A 14,008-nucleotide genomic window follows, 5' to 3' on the forward strand; every position below is an offset into this window, starting at 1 on the left:
ATTATTAGCTATATAATATTTTTATTTATACTGATATATAAATACAAATATCAATTCAAACAATATAATCAATTTACTAAACGAAAAAAGAAATGCTGTTTATTTAGGAACATTGCAAAGTCATCAAATGTAATTTATATCATTTAATTTAGAACATAAAAGATTTTAGAATAACATATTAGTAATTCTTTGCATTAAAATACTATTTGTTAACTTATTTTAAAATGATCTTTTTATTTTAGATTATAATATTCTACAGAAAGCATTCTTTATTCATCATTGTCCTCGCTCCCTAAAATTTGACTGATCACATCTACTGCCTTTTATTGATTTACAAAATCTTTCATACGCATAGCTGATGTCAACTACAATTTTAATTTCATCTAACCCTGTGAAAAAAATTATTTTCCAATGTCATGTATTGGTAAAAGAGAAAACAATTTTCCATGTACTAATTTAGAAATGCTACTAGAATACCATGCAACTTCTTAAATAAATGTAGAGGTTATTCCGTAATCACTGTCCTTTATCTATATTTTTGGAATTCTCATCAAAAATGAGATTAAAAAAGTATACACATCAGAGGTTTGATCAATATAATTATTTCCGCGAGGGAACAACAAAACGCAATCAAAATCTAACTAACTATGAAACTGGCTACAGGAATACAAAAAATGGTTTATGGAAAATTATCATTAACGCTTCCAAACTTTATCTGGTAATCAAACTGGTTTTGATTCTTTATATCTCATCTTCATTAGGTTGATTTGTTAGTTTAAGATTTTTTCTTTCTTTTCTCGAAAATGAATTTGTGATTTTTAATTCATTTTTGATAAGGTATCTAAAAATATACATTAAAGGTGACAACTATATATATACGAATAAAACAATTTGATTAGAACTTTTTTTTAAATCACTTTCTAAAACTAATTAAAAAAGTCTTTTTCATTAAACATAAACGAAATGGTCATTTCTACAAAACTTGTACATATATTTTAAAACTGATAAATATCTTCCTTAAATCGAAAGTATCTTTATTTTTATTGTTTTGTAATTCAAAACAGAAAAAAAAAACTGAAACAATAGTGATAATTCAAAGAAAACTTTTAACAATAAATTTGGTTTTGATCAATATATTTTAAGTCAATATAATCCATCAAAAAATTAATATGAGATCAAAAAATTAAATAAAAAAAATACTGAACCATTATGTACAATAATAAATATAAAACTTAATATAAACACAAATAACAAATTTTATGTTTATAGACAAAGTTATAAAAAAATATTTAAAAAATATTACACCAATGAGCTAAAATTACAAACAAATGCGAAAATACAAATATACATATTAGTAAGATCCATAAAATATGGCAAACACTATATGGCAGATGAAATGGGCAAGTGTATATAACAAGCCTGAAATTAAATATACTTCCACCTTCACTTCTTAGATTGGGCAACTTGAGCTTTGTATTGTTCCTCTAGATATTGTCGAGAAAGCATCAAAAGTCTATATCTCTGCCTCAAATTACGAGCTATCACGTGAGAATTGACTATTTCTCTCACATGTGAGCATGGGAACCATCCTTGCACGCCATCACGAATTCTCTCCCCTTCAAACCAACCTATAAAAAAAATATAAAAAATTACTTGTATACTTTCTGTTTTAAAAAATGTAGCAAAATATAGTGTAGTAATTGTGGAAATTTCATTCAAAAAATTGCCAAAATATTAATTTATATAAGTTAAAAAAAAAAAAGAAAGTCTATAAAGTATGATAATTATTCTTCCAGAATATATGTAAAAAAAATTAAAAAAACGACAGGAAAAAAATTTTTTTTAACAAGATAAATATGTTTTATTGCATTTTCATTCAGGAATAAAAAGTAAAGTAAAACATTCTTGCAACAGTTCCTTGTAGGCCAGTTAGAGACATGGAGATTTCATTTTATTTTATAATCGTCATTGAACAACCGACACGATTTTGGGTTTACGACTACCAATGTTCAACTCTGCAGCCTTGTAATTTTGAACCAATCCAGAAGACAAGGAAACTCCTGGATCAATACCCCAAGAGGTACGATTTGTTGTGGGAACATGGAGGACTTAGTGACTCGACAGATTTAACAGGCATCAGTCACCATTTACGGCCAGCGGGGATCGAGCACACAACCTCTTGGACATGGGCCCGATGCCCTACCAACCAGACTACCCCGCCCCTGGGAAATTGGGCTATACATTTTCATGAATAACGGAATGATTTTGATAATGGGGTTGGCATTGTACATAGGCTGTCTGTACTTCCCAGAAAAGCTGGGTGAGTTTCAAGCCACCATAAGGGATTGAACCCCGGTTCTTCACAATGATAGTCCACTACTGAACCATCCCACTTATAAGAAATATTAATTCACTTTATTGATTATTCAAATACATAAATTCACAATCAAGTGACAAAAATAATATTTTATGTCAGTTTCTCTTTATAAATTATAGCCAGAATTTACTTCCGAATCACAAGCATAAACTAACCATGAAAAATAATTTCTGCACTTTTCGAAAACAGCAATGCAAATGCAAAATAATTACCAGTAATTTTCCTGAAGACATTCACCACATCTGCTTCTTCCAAAGACAGTTCATCTGGTTGTTGAGCATTATAAACATGTATGCATTGCACTTGTTTGCATTCTAAAAAGGGAGAAAAAAATCTTTAAATAAATGCATAATCAAGTTTGATTTATTATTGCAGTTTAGTTTGCAAAAAGACCTGTAACAATTGCAGCAGTAAAATATAGCTAATTCAGTAAAATCCTCAGTTCATATATGATGTCGAAATAAAAACAATAAATATTTAATGACATTTTCATACTCTAATATATTCCAATAGCAAATTGGTTTTACATTACGTCTTAATTTTAGAGCTTTTTCTTTATTTAATTTTATATTTCCTTGCTAAAATATTGCCAAAAATATATTCTAACTTTTTAATTGATATATTTAAATCAAACAGTAACATGCGATGGATTAGTTTTTCTAAAAAAAATTACGATATTATAAAACTAATTTACAAGAAACTTAAGGGTAGGAAGTAAACGCATATTTTGAATATTACGTATTGATAAGTAAATTTTCTTATTTCTTTTTACAGGTATACACCAAAAAACTACAAATTGAAAGCATGTAGAGTAATAAGGTATTAAAATAATTCTACAATTAAAAAAATACCGCCTAATTTAATTCTTTTATCTTGATGGACAAGATAACTCGCCTTACAGGAATACTCGCTTTAAAGTAAAATCAACAAGATTTAGCGTAATTTCCGTTTTTTTTTTTTTTTTTTTAAATTTAAGTGCAGAGGATGAGACAAAGGAGCGTCATTCCTGCAATGAAAGTATTGAACGTAAATTAACACTGCAATGAACATTGAACATAAAAGCACACAGGAAAAAAATTTGAACAATTAAGTCAAATTACAAGACTAATTTACAAGAAATTTGAGGGCAAAAAATATATATAAATATATAAAATAATGTATAAATAAAAGTATAATATTTTGAATTAAGTATTGATAAGTAAATTTTCTTATTTCTTTCTATAAATACAAATAAAAAAAACTATCAATTGGGACTACACTTATTAAGGTTAAGTTAAATATTAAGGTCAATTTTTTAACTAAAAATAAATGTTGCTTATTATAACATAGGTACATTGTTAAACAATTTCTATAAAATTATAACATAACAATAGCTTAAAATACAAGGGTATAATTTAGTTATATTTTATTTAATTTCAAACATAACCACTATTTTTACTTACCCCATTTTTCATATATCTTTTCATCTGGATTTTCAGATTTTGGAGGCATTAAAGCATCCATCCATCTTGTACGATCACTCCTAAAACAAAAAGAAATAGAAATAAGTACATAAATAAATTTGTCCTTGTACTTTGTTAAACCATATTGTTTGCTCCCAGAAAATTATGGAAATGCTAGAAAGGATGGGAATATTACCAGCCACAATGTGAAAAAAAAATAAGGCAGGATAATTTTTTATCGTATAACCTCATAGCCACAATCCCCATAGTTTAACATATCTTAAAATGTGCTACTTCTGATTAAATTAATGCATGGCACTCAAAATTATTGTTTTTATACATAAAAGACCATATCTTAGAGTTTAAAAGGAAAGTAAAATTTTGTAAAGGAGAAACCAAGCAGTGTAACTGTTGAGTGTTTGTGAGTTTACTCTAGGATTACCTGTACTTACTTTTCTATAAACTTAAAAAAAAAAAAAAATAATAAATGGAGGTGAGACAGAATTTACATGAAAACTTTCTCCTGCACTATAACGTCCTCTTAAATTCACTACACCTGCTCCTCAGCTCCATTTTTTGAAAAAAATCTTTTCTAACATATTCTCATTACTGTATTATAAGACCAAATTAATAGTAATCTCTTTTCTCATCAAATTAGCTCTACGATCAATGCTATTTTAATTTAAACTAATTTAAAGAAATGACAATTTATATGTAAAATAAAAACAGTTTGATACACATACTCTAACAAGCAGCTTAAAAACATTTCAGCTTCTTTTCCTTCTTTGTTATGCAGCAATGTCAATCGAAAGATATTTCTGTAACTAGATGGTAAACGCATTGGTAATGGAGGCATATTTTCATCCATGTTTAAAACTTCAAGCATGTTTCTGGGACAAAAGTCAACAACAGAATAATTTTCATCACTGAAAAGAAAAAAAAAATTTTTATTGATAAAAGTAAAGTGAGAAAATGGTAACATACAATAATGCGTATCTTAAAGTTTTTCTCCTATGCTATAATTGAAATAAATTCAAAATTTTATAAGATACTGAATGATAAAATTTCTCTCTCTCTCTCTCTCTATANTACTGCCCTTTCATGAGTGTGTGCTTAAAATAATAAATGCAATTAAATATAAATACATATATATACATAGATAGATAGATAGATAGATTTGAGTTTTAATACAGTTGCAAAAGATTGTCAATAAAAAAATAAGAGTAAAAATTATTAAACTGCTATTTTACTATAATCTGCTAATTTTTAAATCGAAAATTTTACTATATTTGTTTATAACTTAAACTATATTATTGATTAATAATTAAATTTTTAACAAGGATTCTAAAAATATATGACAAGAGTGGTGCTCAGAGAACACCAACGTGAATTGTAATTGTGATGCAAATTTAAACGTAAATAAGAATCTGCTTTACAATACAATTGCGTTGTGCAATGGCTAATAGGTAATTTATAGAGATAAACAGAAATAAAACAGTGACATAAGTCAATTTCAAAAGTTTTGAATTAATTCCATTATGTTGATATTTATGTATATAAAGTAAAGCATAAAACATTCCCGCAATAGCCCGTTGTGGGACAGGTTGTCATGTTCCGATATCAACGGCTTGATTGTGGCCATGTGGACAGTATTGCGCGCAGGCCACATTTACTTGCCTACCAGCATAATGAAACTAGGTGAGCTTCACTGTGGATCAAACCCCATCACAAAGACAGCTCAGTGCATAACCTTTGAGCCATTGCTGCTCATTTATATACATATGTATGTATAATAGGTATTCTGAGAAATTTATATTGAAATGATTTATTGGTAGAAAAAAAGTTTAACATTGAGAGTTTTATTAAATAAAAAATAATAGATAGCTATACCTCTTTTTCCTTGTTACCACTAACAAATCCGTGAAGAGGAATAAATAAAGTTGAATCTTGCACCATCGAGTACTACGGCCAAATGTTCTTCTGGAAGAACCATCCAGCATCAACTGAACAAGCTCTCCCTTCTTAACAAGCCAACGGGAAGCTGATAGAAGCCCTAAACCCTATTTTATAAAATATAAATTAAAATAAATACTATACCTTAATTTTAAATGCATATATATTGTGAATAGTAAAATTAGCTATTCTTTATACATAAGTAAAATTATATAATGATAAAAACAAACTATAATTCTTTGAATCTGCTTGATATATTCTAGAACTACACAAGTGAACTATTGTTGATGGTCTGGGATTCATCTTTAATGATAATACTGGTTCACTACACTATTGCAATCTAGATTAGAGAGCAGATGGTGGCAGTAATCAACCCATCTCTGCACCACGCTACCTGATTGCCCAACTTTTCTGCTTTTAAATATTAACTTCAAACAAAAATTGTCCCACAGTGGATTGATCGTTAAGACACGGTTCCCAGCAGATCACCGAAGTCAAGCATCACTGGCTGCGGTCAGTGTGCGGGTGGGTGACCACTTGGATCAGTCTGCGTAGGGACCGAGGGTGTGCGGTAATGGTCCTCCTTAAACTGTGCTACCGTAAAGTGCTCGACTTCGCGCTCAGGTCGTCGGGCTACCGAAGCGGGGGTGCTATCCCCTCCGCAGAGGATCAAAATTGTGATGGCATGTCTTCGGATCATCCTCCGGGATGTTTCCCAGACCGTCGCCAATAGCCCATTGTGCAGCTCTAGTGCGACGTAAATTAACAACAACATCAAACAAAAATTAAGGAATAATTTTTTTCAAAAATTATTTGAATTTATTGCACAAAAAAAACTAAAATTATAACTTTTATGTTTTAATATATTTTCTACGCAACCTTTTCAGATGATGCAATAAAAATCTGTAAATTTATGTTTAGAAGACACACAGTTGAGAATTATTCAATGAAGAATTTAACTAAGAAAAAAAAAAGCTAACGTAATGCATAATGCTCAATTGCAGAAGAAATAATTATAATGAATAATTCCATAAAATAAACTTACACGATATGGAAAAAAAAAAAACAGAATAACTTTTGATCTAAAATACTAGCACTTTTAATGGTTTGAAGGCCTAATCTAAAATATATTGATTAATATTAGTGCAGGTGACATATTAAGTTACGAAATCAGAGACAAAAACGTATTTTCTCTGAGTAAATATACCTCTTATCTAACTCGGCAGATTTAGATTCTATGGCTTTTGTTAGAAATTCTAAAGTACTAATAAAATAATTTAATGATGTGTATTCGGAATTCTCAATTTTAAAAAAGTCATATAAGGTTAGGGCTTTCTTAGTGAGTCTTAGTAAATGAAAATATGATCATTAGATCAAAAGTTATCCAAGGTGTTTCCTTTTTTTTTTTGCACACTGTAGATTGGAATTTGAAAAAAGCGCTCCGTATTATATTCTTTGAGAATATCTGTAGAATAAATTTAATGCTGTAACACAATTAAAGTAAATAGCTAATAATACCTTGCAATCTCTAAAATCTAAGTGTTGACTGATGACCAACATCTCCTCCATCCGTTCCATCTTTCTGGCGCCCTCGTTACACTCAGCTACAAGCTGCACAATGATAAATGTGAATTATAAAAAAGCGATTCAATTTATAAATGGAAAAAACCATGGGAGCACATTTATGAACTCTTTCTCACCTTATTCACAGTTGCTAACGCCATTTTGCAACTGTCATAGATCGGAGATTCTAGAGGTAGTCTATGGAAAATGGCATCAATTAACAAAGGTAAGCGTGTAATTCTCTGCATTGGAAGCATCAGAAATGAATGCATGTCTAATCCTTGGCAAGCAGAACTGGATTCTAATTGTTTCAGTTTAGTAACAAATTCTGTTTTCTTTTCTCTGTCAAAAGAAATATACTTCACCAAATGAGCAAAAATTATGTTTAATTTATTTCTACAGCATACATAAAGTTTAAAAATTGGAAATAGATTACTTAGCAAATTAAAGGATGGGTAATTCAGGAAAATTCTGATATTAGGTGTGGAGAGCTATGAGGTCTATCATAAGTACTATTATTTTTAACTTTAATGCAAACAGCATGTTAATAATCCATATTTTTTCACTACATTTTATTCACTATTTGGCAATACTGACAAAATTCTGCAACTTAAAATTAATGCTTCATTCATAAAATTTTATTACAAAAAAAACATTTGTAATTACAAAATAAATGTCAGATATTAAGAGTACAAAACAATAGAAAAAGTTTATATTATCACAAATTTTTATTCCATATTATGAGAAACAGTATTTTAAAAATAAAAAACATAAAGAACAGAAGTTAAGAAATAAAATGCTTTTATTCTTTGAAAAATATTAGCAAATTTAAAACTACCATTTTCAATTTTTTTTCCCTCAGCATTAAATTAATTTTGGACTTCTTATAATTGTTTTGATTACATATTCATTAATTTCATGCTTTATATATTACTACCAAAGTTATGATGATACCTATCAAACTTTCAAAATATTTTTAAAATGCTCTTTAAAGTATGACTACCAAAATTGGTCGAATTTTTCCAGTACTTTCTTAATCTATAAATTCCTGACATTATTTTATCATCATGCTGCATACAAGCTGTAAACTTTTAAAAACCGTTGGAAGTCTGGAAAATACGCAAGACTTTAAGCACTTATGATAATGTAGTAATGGACTATGATAAAATAAGAAATATAATAGCCTAAATATTAATTTTAGGTTTTATATATATNATATATGCCCTTTCCCTGATTAGTATTTATGAAAACATTAAACAACTCACTTAAGTTCCTTTAAAGTCCTTTCTTGATAAAGTTGGTTGGAACAGTATTTAACGTAAACAGAAAAATAACTACTAGCATGCTGGCATACTATGTCGCAAATATTGCTCAGAACAATATTCTCTAGCCATCTTTTCTCCAAATCAGCTAGAAGGCTACAAAAAAATACATTTTTTCTAAAAGTCCGAAACATATAATATATATATATAAAATATAAATAAAACTGTAATTAAAATAATGCAAAAATAATATTAATTAATGCACATAAAATTTGTAAAATTAGTAATATATATATACAACAGTTCAATATTGCTGAAAGCTAAATGAGCAACAATAATATATCTTTTAAAACAGAATTAAAAAATAGCTGATTTTTAATCAATAACCGACCGCTGTCAACTAGTTCGTTTTCAGGAACCATAAGTAGTGAAGCCAAGTAGTTCGTGGAAACGAACTAGTTGGTTTCACTGAATACTTAGCTTTACTGCTCCACATAGCCCCTGCTGCATTCAGCTTTCAGCATTGCTCTGAATCCATGAAATTAGCATTTTAACAGATTCAGCGTTGCATCCTCTTTTAGAAAATGAACTAAAAGTGTTCCCCCTTCCAAAGAAGATACTAATGTTTTCTGACTATTATAGACCATAGAGCAAGAAATTATATTATACGTTATTTATAGACTATAGCCGAATATATTCCGTTCATTTACGCTTTTAGTCTAGATTACGGGTAGAAAAAAAACTCCCACTACGCTTTTGCACTAGATTATGATAACGAGCATACTTCGTTCTTAACGCTGTATTAGTTAAGTGTATAATGAAATAATGTAAATTAGCATGAACTAGCCGCTTAGCATTCTATTAAAAAAAATGTAAGTCGGCGAAAGAACTTTACTTATAATTCGGCAGAATTTTTGAGTAGATAAAAGTGCAAGTTAGAAAAACTACATCAAAAAATATCTTGATAAAAAAAAAAAAATAAATAAAAAATAAAGAATGCCACAAATTTTATTTAAAAATCCAAGTAAAAACTAAAGATAGAGCGTAAAAATAGCTCTTCTAAGCAGATTAGGTTATCTGTACATTTCTACCATATACAGGATGCGACAAAAATAACCCGAACAAAAAATAAATATTACTTTATTTAAAAAAAAAATTAACGAAATATAAAGACAATGACAAGAGTAACCTTTTAATAATGAATAAATTCAGTTAGTTTTAAAGTGGCCGCCTTTTGCAGCGATGCAGAATGTTCAACAACGGGCCGCAACCTACCTTTGGCTAGCTTTAATTTACCCCATTCCTACAGAAGCAATTGCTTTAAAGCAGTGGTTCCCAACCTTTTGTGGACCATCGCTCCCCTCTTGGGGTTGGCTGACACATATCGCCCCTTTCTCTTTTTGCTCAAAAAACCATTCATTGTTGCTTGTGAGCAACCAAACACTGAAAATATGCTATGTTATTTGATTTTAATTTAAATTGTAATGCAAATAAGGAGGCACATTTATCCTGTCATTTTTATTAATTAAAAAAAAATTGTGCAATTTTTTTTTTTCAAAAAGAAATGATATTTAAAACGGAATAATCAAAACAAAAGTACATTTTTTTAAATTCATATTTTAATGTAATCAAGAAAAAGTTAAAACGTTAACAACTAAAATTTGAGAAAAAAAATGAAGAGGGAGAAAGTACATTTTTACCACTTCAATGACTGCCCTGTGCTTGGTGTATTTCAAGTTAAAGCTTGAATGTCAGGTTTTATGCTCGTCAGATTTAAAAGCGGGTCTCCTTTGAAGCAAATGTCCAACCTATCTCTTTGCTTTGTGAGCAGCTGGAAGACAGAACTAAATCCTCTCTCCATTAAATATGTTGACGGGAACGAGATTAGAAGCGGCTCAGTTTGTTTCCACAATTGTGGATAAGTGTTCATAAAAGCTTTACCCAAGCTAACTCGTAACCGTATTTTTGAGAATCTCGATATCTGCCATTGAACACTTTTTAAGAGTTGGAAATTGCAATTAGCTCTTTGCGACCAATGTTGACTTGTAGATATCAAACTTGGCGATGAATGAAGATATGATTCAATAGCCTTGATAATGTTCATTTTATTTCCTTGAAGTTTTACTTGGATTTCGTTCATTTTTTCGAAAATATCTGTGAGGTACGCAGTTTCCAACTTGCGTTGCTTCAAACTCTCACTTAAAACAGGATCAGTGGTGTCGAGAAACTCAGTAACCGAATCCAGCAATTCGAAGAAACGGCTCAGTTTCCTTTTGAAAGCCATCTCACAGCTGTATGTAGGAGCAGGAATTCGAAACAGTTGATTCATCAATCTGCAACGCAAATTTACCTTCTTTCAAAAATTTGATGAGTTTTGATTCAACGTCGGCGGCCATCTCGTCAATACGCCTGGAAACAGTATTATTGCTCAGAAAAACAGAGTGACTTATTAAATGTCAGCCTGCAATACCAAAACGTATGACGAAAACGATCCTGCACTTGAATTTTTTTTAAATTTTTAACTATCATAATTCTTTGTCTACGCCAGAACCATAAGTTTCATACATACTTTCAATTTCAATCTCAAATAGCTTTTGTTATTAATATTATTAGCAATTTTTATCTTTTGAGTACTCGTCGCCCCCTGATCGCCCCCCTAAGGATTATCGCCCCCTTGAGAAGCTCTATCGCCCCCAGGTTGGGAACCACTGCTTTAAAGAGTACAAAATTTTGTGAGGTTTCCTGCTGGCCCTAAACTCTAAAATGGACCATAACCCATAGGATTGAGATCTGGCGAGTAAGGTGGCCATTCTTCAGATGATATCATGTCCGGAAAATATGTCTCTTTTCTTTCTGACCTTGTGAGCTGCGGAGTCTTGTTGAAACGTCCAGTTTACATTGCCCACGGAAATACAATAGCTTATGGAATGTTCAGTTGGTACATGTTCTGATTTATTTTAGAACCCTCATTCACAAAAAACAGAGGTGTTTTGCCACTTTCGCAAATTCGACCACAGACCAAAAACAACTTTTGACTTCGGCTATGTTCAACAATTGACAAGCTGTTCGGAGCGTCCTACAGACCAGATTTTTTCGTTCTGAGAGTTATGGACTCGTTGGAAAGTAAAGAGCTTCTCATCAGTGAAAAAGAATCTCTCCCATTGCTGAAAACGTCAATAGCTTTTGCGCTTCTCTGCAAAAGTCGGCCACTTTGAAACCAATTAAATTTATTTATCAGTTAAAGTTGACTCTCATTATTATTTGATATATTCTGTTAATTTATTTTTTAGAAAAGTTAAAATCCAAAATTGTTTGTCCGTTTTTTTCGTGCTCTGTAATAATATGAGACAAGAAAAAAAAATGAATAAAGACATTAACTTTATCTCGATACTCCATACCTCAACTAGAAGCCTCAAAAATCGTTTAAACGTCCTACCCGACGTCGTGCATCTTTTTGCCGCCAAGTGAAAAATTTAAAACAGTTTGCTTCAGATAAAAAAATTTCTTAGGTATTTGTAATTCGACAAATTTTTAGCTATAATTACTGTGTAAAAACAAAAAAATTGCACTTTTTATGAATGAAACCCATATAACTTTTTAATTATTTATTTTATCGACCTAAATTTGGTCTGATTTAGTTCAGCATAAAATAATATACATGAATCAATACCTCCCTTGCTTAGACAGCAATGTCAAAAGGGTAAATAATTTCGAATTAAAAATATATTTTATACATAATAACCGAGCCGCGGTGGCTCGGGGGATAAAGCGTTCGCCTTGCAGTGAGATGAACCGGGTTCGTATCCCAGCGATGGCTAGTCGATACGAATTCCGTATCTGGCTTGCACCGACCACAGTGCTGAGTCCCCTTGCCGTCAGGCTAACCGTGGGAGGTTCTCGTGGACTTCCTCTACATGTAACGCAAATGCGGGTTAGCTCCATCAAAAAGTCCTCCATGAAGGCAAATTTCGCCCCAATACTTTATCCAGGAGTTCCCTTGTCTTCTGGATTGGGTTAAAAAATATAAGGCTAGCTACGGAGTTGAACATAGTCGTAAACCGAAATTTGGGTCGGCTGTTCAACGACGGTTATAAAATAAAATATACATAATAATCCTTGTAACTTCTGAGCTATTAACTCTTGCATGGTTTCAGTCGATTTAGCGTGAAGAAAATACGATAGGAAACAGTACCTTACTTACCTAGATAGCAGTGTCAGATGTGCAAATAGATATAAATTAAACATTGTAGTGGTAAAAAATAGGGAACCGTTGCTTTATTGTGCTATAATTAAATCAGATTAAAATATAATAAAAAATAACATAATCTTTTTATTTACCGAGCACTGACATCTCTCACAGGCTGAATATCAGAAAAGAGGACATGTCTTTCTCTCTTATCAAGAACATTTGTGTGAGTACCATCGAAATCTGGACATTGGACAAAATGTTCTATAAGAAAGTTCAGACTCTTCAGATACGACGCTTCCGATGTTATCACCTCGAACATAGCTTCTTGAATTTTTCGATCACTTGATGATATTTGTTTCAGAATTCCACTTTCCACCACCTGAAATTGAATTATATTAAAATATCAGAATAAAATCAAATTTGAAAAACTAAATTTAAGTGAACTAAAAAGAAGAAAATAGCTTTATTTTAGTAACAACTAAAACGCAAAATTTAAAGTGCATCACTTTTGAAATACTTGGATAGTTGCTGTAGCTGTAGCTCATTCACGTCGCACTAGAGCTGCACTATAGACTATTGGCGACGGTCTGGGAGACACCCCTGAGGATGATCCGAAGACATGCCATCACAATTTTGATTCTCTGCAGAAGGGATGGCTTCGCTTCGGTAGCCCGACGATCAGCATGCGAAATCGAGCACTTTACGGTAGAACAGTTTAACGAGGACCAATACCGCACAGGTCCCTATGCGGACTGATCCAAGTGGTCACCCAGTGGCGTAGCGAGGGGGGAGCAAGGGGGGGCATCATGCCCCGGGCGCTACTCACAAAGGGGCGCCAAATGGTCAACAAAACAAAATCGTTGGATAATTTTTATTTTTATTATAATTTATTTCTGGAAAATATATTTTAAATTTAGTGCCAGTGAAATATAATAAATGTTAATTCGTAAATAAAAAGGAACACTAATCAAACTGTAATAATATATTAATAATAGAAATGACACGTCTTTTCTAATGGCAGGGCTGACTCGACCTGTGTCTGTCAGCACTTCCTTATGGCATCTACGCTGTGTGGTTACATATATTATCTCCAAATATTTGCAGGGTGCTCCAATTCTGTTGCGAAATATACTAACTTTTAGTTTCATAACTTCAGTTCATTTCTGATATGAAATCTTAAGGAGGAATGATCGTGTGCAGCTCAGATTACAAGATCCTAGAA

The 14,008-nt window shown here is 31.2% G+C and overlaps 1 protein-coding gene across 5 annotated transcripts in view; it reads right to left on the reverse strand.

Moving 5' to 3' along the window:
- Positions 1 to 781: 781 nt before the first annotated feature.
- LOC107443073 (serine-rich adhesin for platelets) overlaps positions 782 to 14,008 on the reverse strand; it is an 80,447-nt gene continuing 67,220 nt past the window's right edge. For all 5 annotated transcript variants that reach the window (XM_043046393.2, XM_043046395.2, XM_043046396.2 and 2 more), the window contains exons 9-17: positions 12,936 to 13,165; positions 8,601 to 8,753; positions 7,473 to 7,677; positions 7,291 to 7,383; positions 5,710 to 5,879; positions 4,563 to 4,745; positions 3,820 to 3,899; positions 2,590 to 2,691; positions 782 to 1,628 (exon numbers count right to left, since the gene is read on the reverse strand). In XM_043046393.2, the coding sequence (XP_042902327.1) occupies positions 1,444 to 1,628; positions 2,590 to 2,691; positions 3,820 to 3,899; positions 4,563 to 4,745; positions 5,710 to 5,879; positions 7,291 to 7,383; positions 7,473 to 7,677; positions 8,601 to 8,753; positions 12,936 to 13,165 (1,401 nt within the window). In that variant the 3' untranslated portion in view covers positions 782 to 1,443. The remainder of the gene's footprint in view (positions 1,629 to 2,589; positions 2,692 to 3,819; positions 3,900 to 4,562; positions 4,746 to 5,709; positions 5,880 to 7,290; positions 7,384 to 7,472; positions 7,678 to 8,600; positions 8,754 to 12,935; positions 13,166 to 14,008) is intronic.

Source organism: Parasteatoda tepidariorum, chromosome 10 (genome assembly GCF_043381705.1).
Source record: "Parasteatoda tepidariorum isolate YZ-2023 chromosome 10, CAS_Ptep_4.0, whole genome shotgun sequence".
NCBI lineage: Eukaryota > Metazoa > Arthropoda > Arachnida > Araneae > Theridiidae > Parasteatoda > Parasteatoda tepidariorum.